This window comes from Larimichthys crocea, chromosome I (genome assembly GCF_000972845.2).
Source record: "Larimichthys crocea isolate SSNF chromosome I, L_crocea_2.0, whole genome shotgun sequence".
Taxonomy (NCBI): domain Eukaryota; kingdom Metazoa; phylum Chordata; class Actinopteri; family Sciaenidae; genus Larimichthys; species Larimichthys crocea.
The window spans coordinates 34,368,319-34,395,148 of NC_040011.1; the positions used below are offsets into that span (position 1 = coordinate 34,368,319).

The 26,830-nt window shown below is 40.3% G+C and overlaps 2 protein-coding genes across 5 annotated transcripts in view; one reads left to right on the forward strand and one right to left on the reverse strand.

Moving 5' to 3' along the window:
- The window catches only part of vps13d (vacuolar protein sorting 13 homolog D), a 143,620-nt gene extending 126,113 nt beyond the window's left edge, over nt 1-17,507 (forward strand). For all 4 annotated transcript variants that reach the window (XM_027279634.1, XM_027279626.1, XM_027279623.1 and 1 more), the window contains 20 exons: nt 639-769; nt 1,393-1,568; nt 2,178-2,301; nt 2,709-2,944; nt 3,063-3,165; nt 3,922-4,079; nt 5,518-5,626; nt 5,771-5,941; nt 7,678-7,782; nt 8,052-8,201; nt 8,757-8,906; nt 9,529-9,625; nt 9,720-9,868; nt 10,551-10,685; nt 11,626-11,793; nt 12,261-12,393; nt 13,752-13,947; nt 14,760-14,891; nt 14,977-15,217; nt 16,165-17,507. In XM_027279634.1, the coding sequence (XP_027135435.1) occupies nt 639-769; nt 1,393-1,568; nt 2,178-2,301; nt 2,709-2,944; nt 3,063-3,165; nt 3,922-4,079; nt 5,518-5,626; nt 5,771-5,941; nt 7,678-7,782; nt 8,052-8,201; nt 8,757-8,906; nt 9,529-9,625; nt 9,720-9,868; nt 10,551-10,685; nt 11,626-11,793; nt 12,261-12,393; nt 13,752-13,947; nt 14,760-14,891; nt 14,977-15,217; nt 16,165-16,296 (2,996 nt within the window). In that variant the 3' untranslated portion in view covers nt 16,297-17,507. The remainder of the gene's footprint in view (nt 1-638; nt 770-1,392; nt 1,569-2,177; nt 2,302-2,708; nt 2,945-3,062; nt 3,166-3,921; nt 4,080-5,517; nt 5,627-5,770; nt 5,942-7,677; nt 7,783-8,051; nt 8,202-8,756; nt 8,907-9,528; nt 9,626-9,719; nt 9,869-10,550; nt 10,686-11,625; nt 11,794-12,260; nt 12,394-13,751; nt 13,948-14,759; nt 14,892-14,976; nt 15,218-16,164) is intronic.
- Nucleotides 17,508-22,150: 4,643 nt separating this feature from the next.
- LOC109138036 (immunoglobulin superfamily member 21) lies at nt 22,151-23,822 on the reverse strand. Its single transcript, XM_019257163.2, has 3 exons — nt 23,476-23,822; nt 23,069-23,107; nt 22,151-22,429 (listed from the first exon to the last, which is right to left on the reverse strand). Exons 1-3 carry the CDS (start codon nt 23,645-23,647, stop codon nt 22,347-22,349), a joined length of 294 nt encoding a protein of 97 aa, XP_019112708.1. The 5' UTR covers nt 23,648-23,822; the 3' UTR covers nt 22,151-22,346.
- Nucleotides 23,823-26,830: the final 3,008 nt, after the last annotated feature.

A 26,830-nucleotide genomic window follows, 5' to 3' on the forward strand; every position in this document is an offset into this window, starting at 1 on the left:
TACATTCACAATCAGCACAAATTGAATGAATGGTAACCACTAACTGGACAAGTGTCTGAACAAGTGATTTTTATGGTATGCAGCGGTTCGATCCCCAGCTCCTCCAGTCTGCATGTCGAAGTGGGTGGGCAAGATACTGAACCCCATATTGCTCCCGAAGGCTGTGCCATCGGTGTGTGAATGTGTATGAATGGTTAGCTCCTCAAACTGATGAGTAGTTGGCACCTTGCATGGCAGCTAATGCCATCAGTGTATGAATGTGTGTGAATGAGATAGTGTGAAAGCTCTTTGTGTGGTTGGAACACTAGAAAGGCGCTAAGTAAGTACAGTCCATTTGCCATTTGGTTAGGTGCTTAGAATATATTTATGACCATGTAAGGTGTATGGTCGGCCAAGTTCTCAAGATGTTGATGCCACCGGGTGATTAATTAAATTTCACGAGAAGAAGGAAATTTACCTTTTATCCTTCTTTCACCTTTTGATCAGGACTCCAATAGTTTGGGGGTCTGTGCTGTACCACAGATATATTGACATTTCTTCCTCCAGTTGTTGACGGTTTGATGGTATTGTAGGATTGTTTTGTAGGATTGTATGACTTTGTCAGATTTTAAGTAATGTTCCCTGTCTGATGGATACAGGCATCAGTGTGCGGAAAGGAAAAGGACGCTACAGGGACACTCACATAGTGACCTTTGCACCACGCTACCTGCTGGACAACCGCTCTACACACAAACTGGCCTTTGCTCAGAGAGAGTTTGCAAGAGGAAAGGTGAGAAATACACTTAGAAACTAAGGACCTTTGTTTGATATCTGTCTATATCTCTAGTATGACCTTTTAAACTTTTAATTAGGTGATTAGGTTTTTACTGGCATCTCTGTGGCCTAGTGCTCTAAAACATTGCTGGTTATATTCTAAGTTCGGACCTTTGTTACATGTTCCTGGTAAGGATGCAGCGATCATATGAGCTGTTTTTGTTTGTTGAAGTGCTTGGCGAGCATTCTTGCTTGAGTTACGTTGCACTGACAGCCTAACTCTTAACTCACTAATACCTGTTGATTTTTTTTTTGTTGTTGTTTTTTTAAAGATTATTTTGTTGGCCTTTTCAAGCTTCTGAAGCAGCTGAAGAGCGACAGGAATGCAGGGAGAGAGAGACGTGGAACATTGATTTTTAGTGACAGTAAAAACGTGGTGTAGCTGAGCCTTGAAACTATGATGTTTATTGTTTTTTTTGTTTGGTTGTTTGTTTGTTTGTTTTTATGACTATGACATTTAAACATGACGTTTGGCCCTGCAACTGGAATCTAAATGGAATGCAGCTGCAACCCCTCCCCCAAGTTTCATCTACAGATACAATATGACAATTAGTACTGTATTCAATACATTTGTCCTAGGGTACGGTCAATCCAGGGGGTTACATCTCCACCCTGCCAGGCTCCAGCGTTGTTTTTCACTGGCCCCGCAACGACTACGACCAGCTCCTTTGTGTGCGCCTCATGGACACCCCCAACTGTACCTGGTCTGGAGGCTTCGAGGTCAACAAACCCAAGTCCTTTCATGTCAACATGAGGTGAAATACAAATACTCTGCATACACTCTCCTGCACCGACAAATGTTATTTAGTTAGGTAATCTGGCTCTTCAAATCAATCAATCAAATTTTATTTGTATAGCCCAAAGTCACAAAACACATTTGCCTCGGAGGGCTTTACAATCTGTACAGGGAGTTACACCCTCTGTCCTTAGACCCTCGGTTCGAGTGAGGAAAAACTTGACCACAAAAAACCCTTTTAACAGGTTATCGCCAAAGGAGGACGAGGAGTAACTAAACATGTGGCACACAGAGCAGGAGAGGAGAGAGGAGGAGAGGAGAGAGTAGGACAGCAGAAAAAAGCTATTGCTATCGCTAGGATAGATAGGATCAGATTGTGGTCACTAAAGTGAAGAGACCTGTTTGTGCACAAGCAGAACAAGTCACTGATGTTATCGCTGATGTGAAAAATATACGAGAATCTGTTTAGGTGAGCAGACCAGAGAGCACCGTGGCAGTAACACTGATAACCGGAAGTGACAAAATACGCTTTTACCGTAAAGCACTTTGCAGTGAATGGCAATTACACTTGCATTAAGACACATGACGTACTTTTTTCCATCCTGTCAATTTCTCTTGGTTTGTGCAGGGATACAATGGGGAACTGTTTCTTCCTGCGGACAGAGATCACCCTGAAGGGAGCCACCTACCAGATCTCTTTCACTGACACTAACCAGCTACCACCACCCTTTCGCGTCGACAACATCTCTGAGGTAAGCTGCTGTGTTAGCATGGCCCGTGTCAGAATCATTTCCTGGGCCCCCAGCTCTCTCTCCATGACACCTATGTCTCTGTAGTCTGAAAGTAAAAATTGTTCCAGTGGGAAGAAAGCTCACTTTTAGACAGTCTCTCCTTAAAGACATACAGTACATAGTATTTCAAAATCTAAAAGAGTATGTGAGTTAATGTGTGTATTCATCCATTAGTGTTTTGCAAATACAGTATTTGTAAATATTCCAGATAGAAACAATCTTATGTTTTTTGTGAATATTCAGGTGGTAAGGCATAAATAATTATGCTTTTTTCAATGACACTGCTGTGCCAACACAAGGGAACCTTTTTAGTGCTTTTAGTGCCATTACATGAAACTGAATTGATTCCATTGTTTCAATCCTTTCAGGTACCTATCCAGTTTTGGCAGCATGGTGTGGCCGACATCCGGCTACACACTGAGGTGAAGGCAGGCTCTGTGCTGGACTATGCCTGTGATGAGCCCACACTCCCCCCCTACCTTACACTGACCGTGAAGGGAGCTGGATCATCAGAGGTCACAGCTGACATGAACTTCTTTAGAGAATACAACAAGCTCTACTATGAGAACTTCATCTACATTGCAGCCACGCACACTTTCTCACAGTATGGACCAAGGACATGATTAAACTGATAATATCATAATTTTATATCATGAAGTTTTCTCATACACTATACAAAAGTTAAAGTCATAAAGGTTAGTGGCATTCTTTTGCTGATGCAGGAATATCGAGAGGAGACCTGTTGGGAAGAAGCGTCTGGTAAACTGTGCTGAACTGGTTCTTGATGTGGACACCAAGACTCAAAGGGTCCTCCTGAAGAAGAAGGTACTGTTTTTAGTATAAAATAATACAAAATATAATACAAAATAATAAACAAATAAACAAACACTTAAAGCTAAGTGTGAGTAAATGGCAAACGAGATCTCCCTGTCTGAATTGACCGTTCTTTAAAGGTCCAGTGTGCAGGATTTAGTGACATGCAGTAAAGTTAGAACAGTAAATTTAGAGATTGCAATCAAATTAATACCGCTCCTCTTTCCAAACATGTAGGAGAAACGTTAACTTTAACTGAGTTACTTTCGTGCAAGTTTAGAGGAAATTAAGAAAAAGTAGTGTTAAGTTTTGTTTTAATTTCATTTCAAATTAATTATTATTTTTATTATAAAAGTTAAGAAAAAGAATGTTCTTTGGTGATAGATTCATTAGTTAGCATGTATTGCTTTTCACTGCTTTATATGATTATAAACTGAATTCCTGAATACTTTTGGTCAGACAGCTTTGGTCTGCCTGAGATTTCTGCCAAGTGCTTGCTCATGGTGGAATTGTTGGTCTCTGTAAACAATATTATAGATAGTACAGTCTAGACCTGCTCTGTATGAAAAGTGTCATGAGATAACTTTTGTTATGATATGGTGCAATATAAAAAAAATTAAGTTGAATTGAATATAATTTTTGTCACTATTTTCTGCTATTTTATAGACTAACAGATTGATGATCAAAAATAGAATGTTCTGATGAACAATGATGATAATAAAAATAACATTCATGAATGTCATAACACATACTTTGATTGCTGTGCAGGAGCCGGGGAAGCGCTCCCAACTGTGGAGGATGACTGGGACCGGCATGCTCTGTCATGAAGGTTCATCTCCACCGCAGAGCAAGCCAGCCCAACCACGCCCACTGGACTCCTCTTTGGTGCTGGACATTGCCGGGCTTGCAGCTGTTAGTGACAATAGGTTTGTACTGTGTGCCCCTGTAGTCTGTGTATAAACTCACCACAGCCGATATTTTCTCATGAGTTATTTTCAGTCAGTTGTGGTCAATCAACAACTGGATCTCGTTTGGCTCTCATCGAAGGTGGTCGCATCTTTTTTCCTCCTCTCCTCCCCTTGGCCTTGCCTGCTCTGCTCCTTTTTCTGTGTCTAGTCTTTTGTCTACTTTTGAAAGAGACTCTCCTTGTACTGCTCTCCAATTTATCAAGCATCATGGATTTGGTCAACTGGTCTCTAAGCGCAATTGACACCATCTTCTCAACGAGAAGCCCAGGTTCGGGGGAACCTGTATGTCCTGCCGGAACGTTTGCAGCTGGTTACTCGATGGAAGCCTGGGAGAAGTGGCGGGTCGTGTGTCTGGCAGCTCTTTCTGTGGAGGACGTTGAAGACATCTACCTATTCGGATTGTTGATGACAAGTTTTTTGCTGATTGGATCGGGCATTGCACTGGTTCATCAAGGTATGCAGAAAACGCTGACAGCCGTGCAAAGCCCCATAAAGCTGCCAGTAATGATTGAAGCACTGAGCAGATCTGTCGGGAATCTGAATGAGGCCGTGCACTGGAATACGGATAACATCACAGTTTTGGACCGCAAAGTGGACGACATCACAGAGACTATGAACCGGAACATGGTCACCATTACAGGATCGATGGATAACATCAAGTACAACCAGGATATGGGCTACATCATGGAGAAGCTGACAGTTTTGCAAAGGCAAATGGATCGTTTTGGAGACCAAGCTGGCTGAGAGAGCCTGTAGCGGATAAGTACACTACAGGGAGACGCTCTTATGCCCTCCTCCCCCATCTGCCATGACCTGATCAAGGCTGTCTCCACAGCAACTGCCATGCCATCGCCATAACATCTGCGGACTGAGACTTCACGATTATGGTGCAGGGCGGGGCACGTCTCCAGGCCTTCGCACACATGCACACACTTACCAGCGCCCAAATGGTTGCAGGACCGGATGGCTGCATGACTGTGCTGGGATTCCTCAAACCCCCCGACCCCTCTCCCCTGGTTGCTAGTGATGTGTCTCATGTTGTAGAGTGTACTGTATATGTGCTATAATTGCTGAGGTGTTTTTGTCCTGCTCCCAGAGGGTACTCCTGACAGGAGCACAGACTGGGGGTTGTTCTTTTTTTCTCCTCCCCTCTCCCCATGTTGTATCCCTTTTTTTTTCTTCTTTCCTTTGGCTACCAGACCCTGTCCTTTCTACCCCTCCCCCACTTGTCATATTACATGTATTATATGTATGGACAGACTGGTTTACAATTTCGTTGTACTGTACTTGTACTGCTGCAATGACAAATAAAGCCCTCAATCAATCAATCAATGAGGTCTTTTATGGAAGATTGAATGTAAGAGGTGTCTCTGTCTTACCTGTTTGTTTCTCTTAGTTTTGAACCACTGATGCTGAGGAGACCGGATTCACGCCGCAGTACCACCCAGACGTGGTACTTCAACTCAGGCATGCTGACCTGTGGCCTCCCTCGGCTGGTAGTGCAGGTGGGTATACATAGCTATAAATATGTTATAGTGCTTACATTTAAGTGGTAGTGCAGCTGATACTCACATCTCTTACAGTTTCGTCATTCTCTCCACAATTACTTCCTTCTGTTGTATTTTTAATTAATGATTTGTACTGTTCAGGTTAAGGGTGGGATGACAGGCCTTTATGATGGAGCAGAGGTGGTGCTGGGACCAGACTCTGGGCTGCTTGAGCCAGGCCCTGAGCAGCAGTTCATCAACCAGAAGATGAGACCTGGTTCTGGGGTGCTGTCAGTCCAGGTGCTGCCAGATGGACCCACACGTGTCCTGCAAGTGAGAACAAAATCCATTAAAACATGGAGAATTCTATTCATCAATGGTGTATATATATATATATATATATATATATATATACTATCGCTGTGGAATAAGGAGGACCGCTGATGATGGCCCACGCCAGCACGTGGATGGTTGATACTACTACTACTACTACTGATAATAGTAATAATAAGAATAAATTAAATAAATATCAACTATAACTTTAATTTTAAAATCATATCAAATTTTATTTGTATAGCCCAAAGTCACAAAACACATTTTGCCTCACGGGGCTTTACAATCTGTACAGGGAGTGACACAGTCTGTCCTTAGACCCTCGGTTTGAGTAAGGAAAAACTTGCCCACAAAAACCCTTTTAACAGGGAAAAAAGGTGGAAGAAACCTCAGGAAGAGCCACAGAGGAGGGATCCCTCTCCCAGGACGGACAGACGTGCAATGGATGTCACATGTACAGAACAAATCAACAGAGACATATTGTACAATTACAATGAATAATAAAATGATTACAGTAGCAGTGGAACGTGTGATAGAGATAGAGAGACACAGGACACAGCAGCAGCAAATCATTAATTAACTATAAACTATAATGGAGATATGGTAGCAATAATATATGTGGTGGACGTCATGCAGGACAACAGCAGCAGCCACGATCCATGAGAACCTGCTTGACGAGAGAACACAGAAACTCCAGGGAAGAAGTTTAGTTAGTAGCTGAACATGTGGCACACCGGGCAGGAGAGGAGAGAGAAGCCATTGCTACAGCTAGGCTAGTTAGTGGGAGAACAGAACAGAAACTGGTAAAACTATCGGATTGTGGTCACTAAAGTTAAGAGACCTGTTCGTGCACAAGCAGAACAAGTCTAAGGATAGTGTAGAGATATGATAATCAGATAATCGCTGATGTGAAAAATATACGAAAATCTGTTTAGGTGAGCAGAGCAGAGAGCACCGTGGCAGTAACACTGATAACTGGTGACAGAATATGCTTACCGTAAAGTGAGCCTTCACAGGTCCATTTTACCCGAAATACAACTGCACCTACAAAGGGCTCATAGACATTGAAAATGTGGAGAGAGAGTGATGGGCAGCCACACAGCAACGCCCCAAGAGCAGTTGGGGGTTTCGGTGCCTTGGTGAAGGGCACCTCAGCAGTGCCCAGGAGGTGAACTGGCACCTCTCTAGCTACCAGCCCACCTTCCATACTTTGGTCCATACTGGGTTTGAACCATCCACTCTCTGGTTCCAAAAACAATTTGACATGTGGAATCTTCATATTACCTTTCCAGTTTCTGTCAGACAATCTCAGATGAGCCTGAGACTAAGACATTGGTAGAATTTCTAAATGTTTTTGCTATATGTTGATAGGTACAACAAGATAAGGATGCCATCAAAAAAACTGAAGAAACAACTAAGTTAAGGCTGCTATAGGAATATACAGTATCAACATGACACATAGTGTAAATGTAACAGTGGCATCAGAAATACAGTAAATGCAGCTCTGACCATATTGCTTAAACCTACCTCTGCTGTATATAGAACACAGTAAGAATGCACTCTTTATCTTTGGTTGTTCTCTGCTACCAAATGCTTGTGTCCGTACATTGTAAATCAGAGCTTGTTTCGGAATTTAATCAATCTCCAGTGCTCTGATAATATCTGATTAAAGCAGATACAGTTACAGTGATAGTGAACATCATCATTTCTGCTCACAGACATTTGTTTCTTTTCAGATCAGTGACTTTAACCAGAGAAGAATGATCCGGAGCTCATCCAGCACAGAACAAGACAGGAGGAAAGAGGATGTCAAGAAGAGAGAGGCTGAGCAGGAGTTGGAGGTATTATTAACCATGAAACCAGAAGCAGTTCGAAGCAATTTACATGCATGACTTGTCACTGATATTAATGCCTGGCAAAAACACATAATTGTTACCTGACACATTCATGACTGCCCAATACCCATACTTACTTTTAAAATATTTTCAAGCAATCATTTTTTTAAAAACATCTGTGTCTTGAAGCAGGGCTGTTACCTTCATTGTGTGGAGTTCTTTTTTTTTAATGTGCCTCTATGAGAAACTGATGTCTTTTTTGTATTCATGCACAGGTGTTGGTTAACTTGGAGGAAGGCCTGGGTGTCTCTCTGGTCAACAAGGTTCCTGAGGAGCTTGTGTTTACTACACTGTCTGGTATAGATGTCCACTTCATCCGCACTGCTGTCAATGAAGTGTTGGAACTCAGCATTCAGAACATCCAGGTGAGTTCACCACAGTTCTAAGAAGATTCAGTATTCCAGTTCAAGGTCAGATTGTATTTGTAAAAAATACCAAGATGCTTGATCAACATGATAACAACATATACATAGTCTGCATATATACATACATTTAGTGTGCTTGTTAGATGGTGAAAGATGACCATTGTGATGTAATTCATGCCATAAGAGGACAGTAAAATGACATATGTTTGCCATTAACATACAGTAGCTATGTTTGCTGAACATCTATGCCTGACTTCATATACAGTGCTGTGAAAAAGTATTTGCCCCTTTCCTGATTTCTTAGTTTCATATTCAAATGTTTCAGATCATCAAACAAATTTTAATATTAGAGATTGAATCAAATCAAATCAAATCAGATTTTATTTGTATAGCCCAAAGTCACAAAGTACATTCGCCTCTGAGGGCTTTACAATCTGAAGGTGGCACAACCAGTTATTAGGTTTAGAGGGCAATTACTGCTGTAAATCCTGTTTTAATGGACAGTGTTGTATGAATGAATGAATGTATGAATACTTGTCATATTGTGGTAATCAGGTAGACAACCAGCTGCTGGGTACTACACAGCCTGTGATGCTGTGTGTGACTCCCAGCTCCAGTGACAGCAGCATCAATGACAGTGGCCCGGCCCTGCAGGTCAACTCAGTCAAGGTTCCCAGCAACCTCATGCTCACTGATCTCTTCAAGGTGAGTGTCACATGCTAATTAAACATTGTAACAAATTCCAGTTTCTTTTCCAGAACTAATAAGTGCCAAGTTTTATCAGTTTAATGATAAAAAAATCTACATTCTGATGTAGGAGTTGTGTTGTCAAGACCAAGTGACAACCTCCGTGGCTATAAGGTGAAGCCAAAAAATTAAATTCCTCAAACGTCCACTTGAATCAGTCTCCATAAGCCCCCATGTTACAAAGGTCCAACTTCACAGCAGAAATAAACATGTTTACAGCCTCATACAAAAAGTGTTTTTGTTCTCTGTAACTGTACTGAGGGTGAACTTTTGTAGAATTCACCTGTTTAAATTATATTAAGAATAATTATAAATAATTAATGAGTGTGGCCGCTTTGATTGACAGGTGGGTGCCATTACAGATGTCGTTTGAGAACCCTGGTTTCATTGACCCACCCACACTCCATGTCTTTGCCCATTTTTTGATTAACTGGAAGGAGGCAGAGGCAGAACTGCCAAGACAGCGACGGCCACAGCCACAACACTGAGCTTTACAACATCATGTCCATGTTTTATACAGTCTATGGTGAAGACTGAAAACAAAAATGTAATGACTAATGATGTAACCATGTGTTCACAGCACCTCATGGTGACGGCCCAACGCTTCACAGTCATCATCGAGGAGAAACTGCTCCTCAAGCTGCTCAGTTTCTTTAGATGTGGTCAGACAGAAGCTGGTGGGTCATTAGTTGAATATCAATATTAATTGTTGTGAGTAAATATGTATGTTTTGATTAAAAGTAAAACAAATCATAAATGTTATGAATACAGAGCTAGAGAAGTTGGATGAAAACCTCCATGAGAAGCCCAACGAGGAAATAGGACCTCCCAAACGTTACTACTTTGAGAACTTGAAGATCAGCCTCCCTCAGGTCAAACTGAGTGTCTTCACCTCTCACAAGCTGCCTCCTGATCTCAAGGTAACTTAACATGGTCTCCCTTTTTTTCTCCTGTTTATTTTATTATGCACAGCTTCATAAATCACCTTTGATAGACTACATGTAAACTTCTGTTGGACTGGAAGTGGTGATATCACCTTAAAAGACCAAAGCTGACAACACGCAACACATCTAACAGCATGCTGTTGCACAGAAAATTGGAGTGGTTTTTTTTGTTTGTTTGTTTTTATCTCAGAGTGATTTATAAGCATTAAAAACAGAAAGATTCCTGAGGCATTTTCAACATTTTTAATGTTTTAACTTCTAAAATAACACTTTAAAGAAACCTTGGACTGACACCTTCAAGATCACAACAGTCAAGTTGGTGGATTTGGCTCTGACTATTTGGAAGCATTAGTAATGTCAATTAAAATATGAAGTGAACAATGTAAACAATTTAAGCTAGATGGGTAAATGTCAAATTTTGAGGGTTTCTGATAAAAGTTAAAGGATTACAGCAGACCTATGGTTTCAAAGCTGTACTAATAAGAAATTGTGGTTAAAACTGATTTTAGTAGGACAAGTTTAAAATCTTTTGCATTAGGTTTGATGCATTTTTGAATAAAAGAAAATATCATAATAATGTCATGCCTCACTACTTCCTGTTCCACCAGCTGCTCTGCCATCACATGTTTTGTTATGTTTTTATATTAATTGTTTTTAGGCTCTGAAAGGCACCCTGGGCTTTCCTCTGGTTCGGTTTGAAGATGCTGTCATCAACATGTACCCGTTCACCAGAGTGCACCCATACGAGACCCAGGAGATCATCATTAATGACATCCTGAAGCACTTCAGAGAGGTAAGCAGTGCACAGACATGCAGAGTTCCAGTTAGAAAATGCCTGTGCAAATCATCTGGACTTCATACTCCCCTCTCAGTCATTCTGTTTTATGTCATATTGTAGTCAAATGGAAGTCACCTCTGCTCATAAACCCACTCCTAATGGCTCTCATGGTTCACTGGAGTCCCAAAGCTTTAGAAATAGCTCTATAACTCTTTCCAGACTGACAGTCAATGATTTTGTTTTTTCATCTTTCAAAAAATAGTTTTATCACAGTTAGTTCATGATTTAACAAGGGGGGCAATTACTTTTTCACACAGGGCCAGGTAGGTTTGGATAGCTTTTTTTCATCATCATTTAAAAACTGAAATTTTTATTTACTTGGGTTATCTTTGTCTAATATTAACATTTATTTGATGATCTTAAACATTTAAGTGTGATAAATATGCAAAAAATAGAAATCAGGAAGGGGGCAAACATTTTTTCACACAACTGTATATCCACCAAGGAGGCTATGCTATTAGTATGTATGTCTGCAGGATTATGGAACAACTTTGTAAAATGCATGGGACAAATAAGAACTACAATTCCCCTAGAATTATTATTTTCCCCTTTTGTTAACATTGCAGTTTAGGCCATTAGTAGCACAGACAAATATAGTTGTTGTACTTGCAGTTTTGCATATCATAGAAGATGATTGGTCTTGTCAGAGGTCTGCACTCTCTATGTGATTTTCTAGTCACAATTGTTATCTCCTTTTTTCACTTAATATCATCTTATCATCTTATAATTCATTATTCATTCATTGGTCCAAATCCTGCATATTTTAACTATATGTTTACAATGGAAAGATAATACATTTTAATCCCTTATGAGCTGCTACAGGGACAGATATCATATATGTTGTGTGTAGACTTTCCAGTTTGTGTCAGATCATTGCTGTTTTTGGGATCTGTAGGAGCTGATCAGCCAGGCAGCCCAGATCTTGGGCTCTGTGGACTTTCTGGGAAACCCCATGGGTCTCCTCAATGATGTCACTGAGGGCGTGTCTGAACTCATTAAATATGGCAACGTGGGCGGTCTTATACGCAATGTGACCCATGGTGTATCCAATTCTGCTGCAAAGGTACGCCCCTACTAAGCTAGAAGTGATTGTGTTTGGCTGTTTTTGTAGTGCACATATGTTCTACATATTTACAACACTTTCTGTAAAGACCACATCTATAGTTTTAGGGGCCATTCATAGTGAATTATAATACATTCATAATGCTTTCTGATGCACTTTATCAACAGTCATAAGTGGCCAGTATGGCTTATCAGTGCAGAGTTGAGTGAAAACAATGACAACAGATTTGAAGCACTATGTCACCACACATCAATGCTTCTCTTATCTAAAGAGTGAAAAAAGAGATCACAGTGCTGTTTGGCTTCATTTAATCATCTGAAAATGATAGCGGTATAACTACATACACCCACTCTCATCAGACTGGTTGGTCATAACTCGATATTCTTTATGAAGGAGATGTCCAATGACTAGCAGCTTTCTAAAATTGCTTTCTAGCAAGAATTGTAACTCTCTTCTCGCTGTGTCAGTTTGCAGGAACGTTATCAGATGGGCTGGGAAAGACCATGGACAACCGGCACCAGAGTGAGCGAGAGTACATCAGATACCATGGAGCCACCAGTGGAGAGCATCTGGTAGCAGGGATCCATGGACTGGCTCATGGTACAACCTGGAAACATTACTGTGCAGTGATAGCCAGTGGGCTAAACAATCATTTAGTGGGTGTCAGTTACTGAACACCTAAAATCAATTTTGGGGGTAATTTGATTATTTTTTACACACAGGCAGCTGATGTTTATCATACTGAAGCTGCTGCTGCTGATATGGACAAAATGCCTGTCATACCTGCAGACATATGATAAATGCATATAGACATCTATAGACAGTCTATATAGTCAAAGTCAATGAGGTGTAAGGATGTTGAGTAAGACAGCTCACATTGTTGCTCAGTGTTTATGGCTGAACATAACATGGCTGTTCTATCAGGCTCTGTAATCAACTGTATGTGTGTGTAAAGCAACATTGTGTAGAAACTAGTATTTGTTCTGATTACATTACTTCTGATCAAAAACTAGCGAGTGGACAACTTTGCTAACAGCCAAACATCAATCAGGTCACCAACAGCAGACACAGCAGCAGCTAATATCTGACTGATCTAGTCCAACAGCAGTCAGCCCAGCTCGGCGTCTGTCTTTCAGCCTTTTATTTCACCAAGCTCTCACCAACCACTAAAAGTCAGTCCCACATTTACTCTTGTCCAGTGGCGGCTTCTTGCTCTAACTCTCTCTCTCTCTCTCTCTCTCTCTGTCTCTCTCTGTCTCTCTCTCTCTCTATATTTCTCTTCTTAGCTTCTTCTGTCAGTGTCCTATTTAGTCTCTTTCATTTTGTCACTGTGTACATTGACACACAGGTCCATATTAAGCACAACACTGTTTTGTGTCCTGAGCTCCTATGCTACAAACGGTATCAGTCAGTTTACTGGCCATCAGGAACCTCTGTAAAAAAAATAAAAAATAAAAAAGTCCATAAAATATGATTCAAGTGGTGTGTGACTTTATGCCGGAAAGTGTTAAGCACTCCTCTCGACCCAAAGTTAGTGTGATAACAGGCGTATGAGGTGTAGAAGCACTCACCAACTCGTACATAATGTTGCTTTAAAGTTTCAGTGTTGGATAGTGGGACAGTGGTGAGATGTGCAGACTGATGACTTTAGATAAAAACAGTGGATTAGACATGTAATATTTGAGAGAAAGAACTTAGAACACAAGAAGACAAAAGAACACAGAGGTTCCTGTGTGGAAGTTTTGCCACTTTATGAACACATATGAAAAACAACAGGAAATCAATACATGCTTGTGTTACTTGTGTGAGGGCGTTCTGTGCCTGTGCTGTCTGTTAATAGTTGCTCCAGATCTGTCATAGTTTACTCATTGTTTATCTGACTGCCCTCTGTGTCTCATCTGAGAAGGACCATTGTGAACGTATTGTGCATGAGAAGTTACTATTACCTATTCCCACAGGTATCATTGGAGGGATGACAAGCATCATCACCTCCACAGTGGAGGGGGTGAAAACAGAGGGTGGAGTCAGCGGCTTTTTCTCAGGACTGGGTAAAGGGCTGGTTGGCACTGTGACCAAACCAGTGGCTGGAGCTCTGGACTTTGCCTCAGAAACAGCACAGACAGTCCGTGACATGGCTAGTCTCAGTAACCACAGGTGGGATGAGCCTATTACCTGCATTCTGAACCAATGTTTATACAGCAGCCTCTACATATGAGTGCCACCAGGAGGTTGTATAGTTTTTAGCAAATACATTAATAAACACTTAGATCGGCTTACAACTAAATTGTATTGTGTTAATAATAATAAATAATGTATTACATATACTTACACTTATTTGGCTTTTTTGTTTTGGTGAAAGTGGCTATAAATAATATCTTTATAAACCATAAATATTATTTTACAACAATAATGTGATGGGTGTCTCTGATAGCGATTAACCTGCCGAGCATTAGAAGCTGAATCTGCAGCTCTAACCTGCACCTGGGTTTGGTTACTGTTACTTCTCTCACTGCTCTCAGAGCACTGTTCAGAGAAAAACTGTATAAACACACACTACAGCTTTTAACAGCTGAAGAGCCCAATATTTCCCTCTTGGTAGAGACAAAAAACAGAGCTGAGTGAATATTGGACTTTGAAAATTTTATTCATCAGGTGACACAAACACCACTCTAAATAAATGATGATGTTGCACTGTAACTGCTGGATTTGGTAATAAGCAACAGGTTCTAACAAGTTCAACACATTAACTTTAAAGTTGCTGATATGTTCATGACTTGTCTCTGTTGTCCCGAGGTGACGAAACATTTGACAAACAGTTATTTTATGTTAAATGTGAAAGATGGTGGTGTTAAATATTAAAGTAAAGACATTTTAACTTATATCTGCAGTTTTGACAGTAGTAAAACAGGAAGTGTGTGTTGTACTTTCTGTGAAGTGTTCTTCTGAGTTCTTGCTGTGTTGTTCAGGCTCAGTGTGCAGCGGGTCAGGAAGCCTCGCTGCTGTAAGGGACCTCAGGGTCTGCTGCCTCGACACTCAGCCACACAGGCAGATGGTCAGGAGCAGCTTTTCCGCCTCACGGACAACATCCATTCTGAGTTGTGAGTCTCACTCATTTAACTGCACTCTTCACATTGTGTTGATTACTTGTCATTCCATAAACTTACTGCGTGTTTCCCCCACCAGTTTCATTGCTGTGGAGCCCATCGACAGCTACTGCGTCCTCATTTCCTCTAAAGTGGTCTACTTCCTAAAACCAGGGGACTATGTGGACCGTGAGGCAATCTTCCTGGAGGTCAAGTACGATGACCTGTACCACTGCCTGGTCTCTAAGGACCATGGGAAGGTATATGTGCAGCTTACCAAGAAGGCTGATAGCACCAGTAGTGGTGTGGCCATTCCTGGTCCCTCCCACCAGAAACCCATGGTGAGATACTCACTGGACTGATTTCTTTTTCTTCTCTGAATAGTACAACTGGTCTAGGATCATCCAAATTACAACAACAAAATACTGTCTTTCCATAAATACAGTTTGGGTGTTTTTTACTCCAGACACTATTGACACAGCAGTAAATACAAAGAACTACACTCATACTTCATAGTCCAAAGTGGAAACACAAAACAGGAAGGCAGAAAATGTTAGTTCCTAGTTTTGTTCCTGAGAATATTTCCATTGGTTCCCCAGTTCCTGAGAATTAGTCAAAAGGCTTTCGGATGAAATTTCAGAGTGTACCTAAAATGCACTCTAGCCTTTACAGGTGATCTTAATCTGACCATCTCTAAACTTTTAAATACACTGTTCAATGTTTCAGTACTCATTGCATAACATGCTGTTCTCTAACAAGGTGATTAAAAATCACAACAAGTGTGTGATCCATGAATGGACCACTAAATGTTTTGCTTCAAAGACAGTTTGTATTTAAACAGCCCTCTTCCACCATGACACCAAGACTACACCTAACAATCCATCAACAGTACCTACCAGTACCTTCACACAGGAAGTCCTCAGAGGGAAGTTACCACTGAGAGTGTCACAGAGGGTCGGAGTGTCAGCAGAGTGTCAGCTGGTTGAAATAAGTTGACTTGTGAACAGCATGAGACGTCTAGTCAAGCTGTGATCAATGGTCAAGGTCACATGACAAGTTACTGAGACATTGACATTTTTTGTTGTTGTGTACACACCACTGTTGTTAGCTGTTTCAATAAATTGTTTGAAATAGCATGTAGCAACTTTTTACATTTGGAATACATTTCACCAAAAGTAAAATATCCCAAACTTTTTGTGAGTAGTGCAAATTCTCAAAATAGATAAGTGTGTGTGTGCGTGCGTGCGTTTCCACTCTGCTGTTAATCCTGTAACAATCCTGTCCACAGGTCCACGTGAAGAGTGAGAGCCTCGCCATCAAAATCTCTCAAGAAATCAACTATGCCAAGAGTCTGTACTACGAGCAGCAGCTCATGCTCCCTGCCAGTGAGAATGAAGACTGCATACTGCTCGAGTCCTGATCACACGACTTTTCTAAGCTAGCTCATGGATTATTGTAGGCCTCAGTCCTTTAAAACACAGTGCAGTAAAGGGAATAGTCAAAGCACATGTACATGACAAAAACATATGCAAGGGAGTGTTACCTTGTCTGTGTATATGCAGAAACACATCTGAAGCACATATGACTATATGACTGCTGATAGCAGCGGGTGTGAATAGACAGAGATGTAAATAGAGCTACATACCAATACTATAAACCAGTGTACATACTATATTAATAATGAAGTATGGGGAATAACAACAGGAGCTGATATAATGTGAAATGTAACTGCCTTTACAATTCTATTTTGTGTATAAGAGGCTATTAGAATTCTGGGGAGAATGAATTGCACTGACACAGGGAGGGGTGGCACATGCAGCCGCTCTCCTTGATACACTGGAGCTGCCTGTCACTGTCTTCACAATCACAGACCTCCAGGCGTCTCTGCTTTCATTTAACAAGCCTTTCTTTTTTTTCAAAGAGCCCGCACGTCTTTTTAATCTGAGTTGTCCCCTAAAGGGCAATATTGACTTCACCACACTCTCTCAGTCGTTTGTACTTGTGTTGAAGCTTGAGCTTTTGATTTTGGTTTGATAAGGTTTTTGTGTTTGAGAAGAGGAGTGAACTTTATGACAGGCCAGTCAGAGAGGTACTGGACTCCATCTGTGATCCTGTAAAATAACATTCACTTAGACACTACTTCAAATAAAGCACCACAACTGCACCACTCACTGCGTTGGACCTATTATTTCCAAACTCAACCAAAACAAATGAAGAGTCATTGCTGTATTCTGTCATTGCATACACATGACCTTTTAGCATCATGATGATATTCACTAAAATAAATACTGAGGTTCTAAATGTATCTGTATCATTTGTCAGGGGGTGATTGTCAGTCATAATAATAAAGTAGATATATTAGTTTACCAATAATTAACCTGCAATCATTCCATGATCCAGTAGTAGTGTGACATCAAGTTTGGTTGCGCAGCCTTGATCTACATCATCATCACAATTTTATGACTAAAAGCCCTTCTGCCTCCACTGGACATTTAAGATTACTTTAATCTGCTAATGTGCTCTTAAGATGTTTGTGTTTTGTTGTACTTGTGTGATGTGTGTTTGTTTGTTAATGAAGTTACAAAAACTGTACCATTATCCTGAGCAGGAAAAATAAAAAAAATGATCATTCAAATCAAACACGAGAGACGTTCATGTTTAGCTTTTTATTCCAGAGGAAATATTCTATTATAATGGTTCCATAACATCATTGTTGGCTTCATCCATTTAGTATTTGTTTCATAGATGCACTACAAATAATATTCAGCTCTTATTATTTTGAAGTCTTGAGCAGAGAAACATGACCATTTATAAATCTGGTCAAATAAAAAAGATAAAAATAAGATCAAGTGAAGCATCTCATGTGATGACCTACAGTAAGGTTGTTTGGGTCACAGTAGTATACACAGTTATTGGAAGCAAATGTTTTACAGCGAATTAGACACTGAATCCTACATAGTTCATAGAAAGAAATCATTCTGCCCTTAAGGACACAGATGAAGAAAAAGAAAAGTACAATAATTTTTAATGTGATCTTTAGAGAGGGAGGGGGGGGGGCGTTCTGCGTCCTGATTGGCTGAGTGAGAACCGCACGTGTGTTCTGCGTCCTGATTAATTAAGGGAGTACTGTACAAAATGCGTGTAATAAGGTGTATAAAAGTGTGTGGTTAGGGGTTTTACGGCCTTAAAACATAATTGTTAAACTTAAAAGATATATTTATATATATATATATATATTAAAATAAATCAACGTCATCTAGCGGGCCAGATATAATTGATGGCGGGCCAGTTTTGTCGTCGTACAGAGACTCACTCGTAGCACCTCGCTCTGAATTCAAGGTGGCGATTTCATTGGCTAGATAGAATCACATGGGTAGTATGACTCTCACACGATTGGTTGGTACCTTCCAATGCTTGCTCAGTGCAGTGCTTGGATAGGGAAAAGTAATGTTACGGCATGAAATAGACTCGCCTGTCAAAAAAAAAAAAAAAAAATTCTACAATTAATCTCGGGTCCGGATGATATGGCGATCCGGTCCGGATCCGGACCCCGGTCCGCGGGTTGGGAACCCCGGCTATACTGTATGTTCTCAATGTGTTGATTTCTGATAGCTCAAATAAACGTTTTCACTGCACTCCAGAGAATAACAGCCCTGACCAGGTGACCACTATCTGAGCAGCCTGATGGGTAGTAACAGCAGGGTTCCCACGGGTGCTTGAATTCCTTGAAAATGCTTGAATTTCAATTCAGTGTTTTCAAGGTTGTGAAAATGCTTGAATTTTTTGTGAAGTGCTTGAAAATGCTTGAAATTTGTGTGATGTCTATCTCAATAAACCAAGAGAAAACAAAAATGTTTCCTAAGCGGCTACGCGCTTGATCCGATGCCTTTACATGCAGAACTCAGTTATCATACTCGCTTGGTGTTCTGCCGAGAAATAACAGTAGACTACTATCGATACCTGTTGGTGGTTGCCACGCATTGCACTGCGTTGCTACGTCTTTGCCTCACGAGCAAGAGGAGCAGGACGACGTCCAACAGGCTGAGCTGAGCGAAGCATGGCAACAAGCCAGGTGGATGTCATTTCAACGACCGTTGGCTGGAGATGGAAAAATACAAAGACTGGATAAAAGGTGGACAAACCCCTCGTGTGGCGTACTGCAAAGTGTGCAGAAAAGACATCCAGCTCTGCTCCATCCAGCTATGGGAGAGTCCGCTCTATCCAGTCATATGAAAGCACTACCCTTAAATGAAAAGTATTAGAAATGTATTAGCGCTGGGGTAACATATCGTGTGTGTATTTTATATATATATATATATATATATATATATATAATCGACCATTATTGTAAGCAGCTGAAATTTCGGAAATTATTGTGGGCAGCTGAAGCTAGTCAGACCAGCTACTTGCTAGTTCTATCTGCTAAATGAACAGTCTCTGGTTTGACCAGATCTCTGGACGCAGTCGGTGCGAAGTATCATCATCCTGCATGGTGCTAACTCCTTTAAATTATTAGTGCTAAACGTTGAGTTAATTTTGTTTCTGAATGACCTGGCGTTGGGATAGGGTGTTGCTCGCCCGCGTATGAAATCAAGCTTGCAAAACGTTAGCGTGAGTTCGTTTTTTTTTTTTTTTTTTTTGGTCAAGACAAGATGCACTTGCACAGTCGTTCATTGCTTGCGCACCACGGTACTGGGTAAAGGACAACATAAAACGTCCCGCTCTTACTGAACGAGTTCATTGCTGGGTTTTGACACCAGCACCTTTACACCTTTGTCAGTCTATGTCCTCCTGCCGTCCACGACGGCTGTCTGGATGTCACCAAGTTGGTCAAAAGCACTCGACTTGAATCGAACATTCTGCCAAACACATTCTGAATAACCGTCTAGCTACTGTAGCAATAGATGTGACTGGATATTTTACAGATATTTTGAGGTGATTTTATTGGTAGCAGATGGGTGGGTTTGGTTGACAGCAAAAGTTACAAGAATGTGTTATGAAAATGTATCATGCATATTTATTTTTATGGTTGTTGTTATTATTATTAACAGTATTCATAAAATAACTGATAATAGTGGTAATAATAATCATTTTTTAAAACATTTGTTTTGTACTAAAACAGCACTAATACTGCTGTAATGGCACAGTAGCCTCAATCTAATATACTTGCTGCAAAACTTGTGTCTCTTGTCTGTATTTTGTCTTCCTGGGGCTGGTACAAAGCAAAGCATACTGGTAGCACTAGCATGTATCTTGTTAATGGACAGGGGCAGTAAGTGTGGATTGGGTCTGTGTGATGGTCCTTGCTGTGAAAGGTTTCCACACACTGAAAAGAAATTACTCGTCTGCTGATAGACATACTTTAGCCCCCTTCAGGCATTTGTCACTGTTATTGCGCTATGGCAGTTACACAATACACCGCTCACAAGCTGAGAATACAAGCCAATTCACAATTAGTTAAAAATCAAAACAGTCAATCTACCACCATATGAAATAATGCTAATTAGACCCATATTATTATGCCATACAGTGGCACCGCTGCGCTTCCCATGACCATCATGGCAAACACAACTAGTAGGCTACCTATTTAAAGGTGCTGGAAAAATGGAAAAACTGGTGCTTGAAGGTGCTTGAAAAGTGCTTGAATTTGTTCATGAAAAAGGTGTGGGAACCCTGTAACAGGCCTTCACCACTTTCACATGCATCTGTCTGTCTTTATTATTGTAACATTGCTTCTTGCAATGTACTAGAGGAGTTGTTTGTTTTTGCGCCAGAGGGTTCCAAACTTAATGAGGTGACCCTGAAGTATCTCAGTGGCTGCCATCATAAGAGCTGTTTAAATTATTATGCTAAGGGAAGGTGCCTCAGTGCCTCCTTTCTTATCTCCTACCAAAGGAAGTTGCTGTCCCTTGTGGTAGCAACATTTAAGGCAAAGCACCATTGTAGTTTCAAAATTTACAGAAGTCCTTAATCTGATCCATAAATATAGATTTCTTCTATCCAGTTAAAACAACAGTATCACCCTCATAACAAAATACAGTACATAAATGTTTTTAATGTTGTTAATAATAAATGTTAAATGTATCCTTTGTATTAACTAAAGACTTCTTTTTAGGAGCTGTCATTCTGTTTTGGACAGGAAACCTTACTTGGATTGTACTTCTTAACCACAGTCCTGCACTTACTATGGCCAGCCTAGGAGTCATTCCACAAACCCTGTATATATATTAGTGCTAATTTTGTCGATTAATTTTAAACAATTAACGCGTAAAAAAAAATTAACGCAATTAACGCGGTTTTGTTTACTTCCGGTGGCGGCTGACCCATAACCTTTTTGAACGCTGACTCGTACGTCGACGTCGCCGCCATTTTGTATGTGGCAAAGTAGAGCTTTTTTCCCAGATATATTAGTGTGTGTGAATGGGTGTATAAGAGGCATTAACTTAAAGCCCTCACGGAGACTGCGCCCTGGGCGGTCGCCTACATTGCCCATAGCTAAAACCGGCCCTGCTTGTATTAGTTTACGGGCAGATCTGCCACATCCAATATGGTGCGCGTATCGCAGCAACGGACTAACCTGCTCAATGAGGCGTCTATGTATATGTCTTTGATCTATCCTAACTAAAGGAGAGTCTATGTATATATGTCTTTGATCTATCCTAACTAAAGGAGAGTCTATATGCCTTTGATCTATCCTAACTAAAGGAGAGTCTATGGCGGAAAGATGGTTAAGGACGGACTTTTAGGGGGAACGAATTTAAATTCCACAGAAGTAACACGACTTTAACATATCACCTCAAAGAAAACACCCTGCTGAAATTACCTCCACAGGACCTCGCCAGTCTACACTACAGGAGTGTGCCACTCGTCAGTATATTTCCTCATTCCGGCTTTTTTCTATTTGCACTGTGCATATGTGCACCTTAAGCCAATAAAATGAATGAATTTAAATATACCATCTCTGTGTTTATTCTACATTAATTTGATCATTTTACATAAATACATATTCATTATAAGCTTCAGTTTCAGAAAAATGCAATTAATTTATTAATACTTTTATTGATAAATTAATCGCGATTAATCGGGATTAATTACAGAAATTTTTGCGATTAATTAGTTAATTTTTTTAATCGATTGACAGCCATAATATATATATATAGATATAGATATATATATAGATATATATATATATATATATATATATATATACACACACACACACACACACACACACACATTGCTCACAATGTGGCTGCATTTTGTACATCTTCTGGACTTTTGTCTCAATCAGTATCGGTCCTCTCACCCAGGGTTGAAGTCCTGCTGCATCTTTCATGTTCCAGCAACGCTTAGTGTTATTGCTAACATCTGCATGAAGGTTATAGCTACTGCCAGGGGATCATCAAAGAGCAGGTGTCTCAGGTAGACATGGGTGGTAGTGCTTGTTCGGAGGAGCTGCAGGGGCTTGGATCACGTCAGCTCACAGGTAAAGCTCAGGGCCAGCAACATGGACAGGAATGTGAGGGAGCACTGATTGACTGCTATGCTGATGGCTGCACAGAAACAAGATAGCATGTAGAACATTGCTATAGATTCATGTCATTACAAATTATACCACAACTGACATACTGACTGCAACTGAACCATGATGAAAGCATGAGTTCATATTTTTTGTTTTTATCATCAACAAATGTGCTCAGCAAAACCATGTGCTGCCCTGTTAAGCTAAACGGAAAGATGGAATGATGTTGAAAGGTGTTAACTGCAGCTCAATTAGTTCATGTAGAATAACATTGACATTCTTGCTAGAGGCAAGTAGTTGAAAGGGGAGCGGGTGGAACAGGAGAAAAATGGCCGAAATCAAAGTATTATTATTGATGATTTTGAAAGCTTTCTGAAATTCAAATGTCATATAAAATAAAACTCACTTAACACTTGAAAAATAATAAAATGATGAAATAACATTTAAATGAGTTGAGTTTCAACAATCTACAATTATTTTTTCAAATAACAGTTTAATTCATAGATTTGACATTATTCATTTGTGTGATTATTTATTTTATAGTTATTTATAGTGAGGCTCAAATTCATGTTTACAATGTTTCTACTGTTTTTAACAAGTGTTCGAAATGCTCAAACTGCACAGGAAAGCACATTCTGAGAATGAGAAGTTGAAAAGTGGAGTGACCTACCAACAAAATGCTCTTTTCCCTTCTTCAATCTTGGGTTATCTGGAAAAATACAGAATAAAAAACATGTAACAGTTTAACAGTTTAATGTTTAATTCCTGGGTGGCACAGTGGAGCAGGGTCACGATGGGATGAGCCGATCAGCTGACTTTGGGCGAGAGGTGTGGTGCATCACCACAGGGCATGTAAAGACAAACAACCCCTCACACTCACACCTAGGATTAATTTAGTCACCAATGTCTCTGCATGTCTTTGGACAGTGGGAAGAAGCTGGAGTACCTGGTAAGAACCCACGCTATGAATGCCTCCATAACTATAGATGTGGTCTTCATAGAAAGGGTTACCAAAACATATCATGTGAGTACAATGAACATGATGATTATGAGTGATTATGATTAGAATATACGCACCGAACACAATTAGGCGAGTGTGGGTGTCTGTGGAGCCCAGAGGATTCTCGGCTGTACAGCGGAACATAGATCCATTAAGCTCAGCGGGAACCCTCTCCAGGACAAGTTCTCTTCCATCATGCTCCTCACTGCCATCCAGCAGACGCCCACCGACCTTGGACCAGGTGAACATGGGCTCAGGGAAGACCTCGCTCTGGACACACACACATACACACACAGGTATGTGAGGAGAGAGCTGGGAAAGAAAAGTGATCTAACTGGTGAAAAGGTGTGTACATTTGAAAGCAAATGGTGTTCTACCAATTTGGAAGAATCTCATATAGTCTGTAAACATATAGTACAGGAAGGCTCTCTGTGCCAGAAGCCAGAGCAGCCTACTAGTATCACATCATTAATAAAGGAAAATAACCCCAGGTTTCTTTTCAGCACTGTAGCCAGGCTGACAGACCTAGATTGAGACATACATGGCTCAATGGAGCTGTGGCTCTCTGTATCTTTTCTGCCTGTTAAAAGGAAGTTTTTTTTTTTCTTGCCACTGTCACCAAGTCCTTGTTCATAGTGGAAATTGTTGGGTCTTTGTAAATAATATTATAAAGAGTATGGCTTAGACCTGATCTCAAGAGATAAGTCAAATATAACTTTCAACCCTAATTCCAAAAAAGTTGGGACACTGTCAGGGGCGGACTGGGACAAAAAATCAGTGTTGTGGAGAAATTGCTGAAGTCAAAGGTCAATGGTGAAGTCAGGAGGGAAGAAAGTGTTCAGGAGCCTCTGATGTCTTATGCTGTATTATTTATTGATGCTTGGCCAAGGAGAACTAGAGACACTCTCAAAGAACACCTGAAGTGCTTGAGTCGGTCTCGCATTCTGATGAACTCATGCTGGTGGTCACACTTTAAACCCTCATAGATGACGCCACAAATACTTTACGCCCAAAATAGTCAAATGGGAATGCATTTACCCATGTTCGTGCTCACCTTCAACACATTCTAGTCTGGAGACACTGTTGTCTGTTCATGCTAATGGAACGTCAACCATTAGCTATCTATTATGTCTAGGAATGCAGCAATAGGCCTCTTCGACCCTGGCCACCACAGTGTTGAGATATGGTGGCACCTAGTCAAAGACAAACAATTAATACTGCAGAGGACCACAAGGCTCACACGTGACCTTGTGTAACCCAAAAAGAGAAAATTCCATAACAATCCCCTCTTATTGATCATAAGATCAATCTAACTACCGAATAATAATAATTACCAAATTTAGAGACCACCAGGGAGTACAGTCAGAATGGGATTGACACAAACATTATAAAACATTTGTAATCACACAGAGTTATTCAAAAGGCCATCCATAAAAATCATCTGTCAAACAAAGCAGTTGGTTTAGATTAATTCATACAATCAGTGAAAAACCTTAAGAACCCCTCTTATGTACCCCATCATCCCATTCCCATGATATGTGAGTTCCACTTTCAGGTCAACAAGGGCCTTTAAGCTAGCGAGGATCCCCTACAACACCAAGGTGTTAAAGAAGGTCATCAGGGAGGTCACAGATCATGTGCAAATATGCCACTGGGAGAGGAGCAAGATCAGATTTATTATTTCACCTAGTAGATAAAACCCTAGCAATTAGAAGGGGTTCCATAAAACAATTGATTTAACATTTTTAGAGCAAATTTCTTCTCTCTCACAACAATCATCGTTGAAATCAAGACATTGCAAAATCTTCGACCCATGTACATTATGTACAGTTGAGGGTCACCACCATGGAGAGGTTACTAGCACATACGATGCATGGTGGCGTGGAGTCCATCTTTGTAGAATATTTCCATGAACAGTCGTTATCCATCAGTTGCATATCATCATAACATAATTGTAACTTTGAACTTTTAAACATGTATTACATTACTGTGAAAACCATCACTGAAAATTGATTTTAAAACTGATTCATAAAATGGCAAAATGATTAAAAATCACATCTCTTAGAATACTAAACAACCAGTAAAGCCAGAATTATCACATAAAGTTGACCTAAAATGGAACACACAGAAAACTGATTTTATCCCCGAAGATAGAAAATATTTCTTCTCAATTTTATTTGTTTTTATTCATCCACTTAACCCCCTGTTGCTCCACAGACACCATACATTTACAGACCATAGGTCTCCTCTTCACCAACTTCCCCAAGAGAAAGATCATCCAGGCCAAAGCCTTGAATCCTTTCCTCAAAACCTTCAAAATCATAATACCGCTTACCCACTGGATTGGCAACCTCTGGGCGTACACACACACCTGGTTTCCAAGAGGTTTTGAACAGTTTGTTTGGACCGGAACTATTTAAACTCTATATTCAAAACCTAATTTTAGATACTTTTGTGTATGATAAATGCGAAAAGTTGTAGTATAACTGAAACTGCTCAGTAGGTACTGTTCATTGACTGTTTTAGCAATGTATAAGGCAATTTCAGTATCATGTGGAGACTACAGGGTAGGCAGAAGTATAGCACTCATCTGCTTCATCTTCAAATCTCGTGGCCAAATCATTCCAGTTGAACACTTTATAATCCGCTCTAGTGAATGGAATTGGATGTGACATTGGTGAGTGTATGGACGAAGGCATATTTTGACATAGCCAACAGTTACTGAGATTACGATCGCAAGCATAATCATTCATTAGACTGAAGGCCGAATTTGTTTTTTGCACTAGAGTTTGAGAAACTTCACCTGTACCTCCATCACGCCTTGTTGATTTAGGTTTGACTGCCTCAAGTGTATTTATGGAAGAAAATTGACCAGTATATAGAAAACTGTCACCCTTATCAGTTTCACCATAGTACAGATCTTACCGCTCTGCACCTCCCCTGGAACATCTCGGCAATTAACAGCCCACAGTTTATAATCAGGATAACTTTTCAATGGCTGTTTAGTGAAACACCACAGAGGTTCAGTCAAAGGTACAGCAGCTGTGAATGTTACCTTCATTACCTGGGTACACTCAGCACTGTCTTAATCAGAGCTTTGTTATGCATTGTCCACGACCATTTACCTTGAGAGAAAGTCAGGGGGTGAACAATATAACAGTCATCACATCTGTCAATTGGACACTCAAACATAACAGGGTTAACAGTTTGGTTAGTTTGGTTAATAGGCAGTTTGGTTAAAGCGCAGGAAATACAAGTCCTCATTGTCACCAACACCTGGTTCCACCTGGGAGACAAAAACATTTTTTTTAGATATTTGATTAATACAAAATTTCCGTCATTAAAAGGATCAATTGGTTCCTCTGATGGTTTCGTGAGCCATTCAGACACCTGTAATGATAAAATTCAAAACGTCAGTTAATCTTTTTACAT

Bases quoted from the DNA above. Each gene is read 5' to 3' on its own strand.
- LOC109138036 (XM_019257163.2), bottom strand. From the start codon at position 23,647: ATGTTCACCTGGTCCAAGGTCGGTGGGCGTCTGCTGGATGGCAGTGAG. The intron at 23,108-23,475 runs GTGCGTATATTC...GTATTTTTCCAG, and splicing joins CACTCGCCTAATTGTGTTCG to ATAACCCAAGATTGAAGAAG. The intron at 22,430-23,068 runs GTAGGTCACTCC...GTTTCTGTGCAG, and splicing joins GGGAAAAGAGCATTTTGTTG to CCATCAGCATAGCAGTCAAT.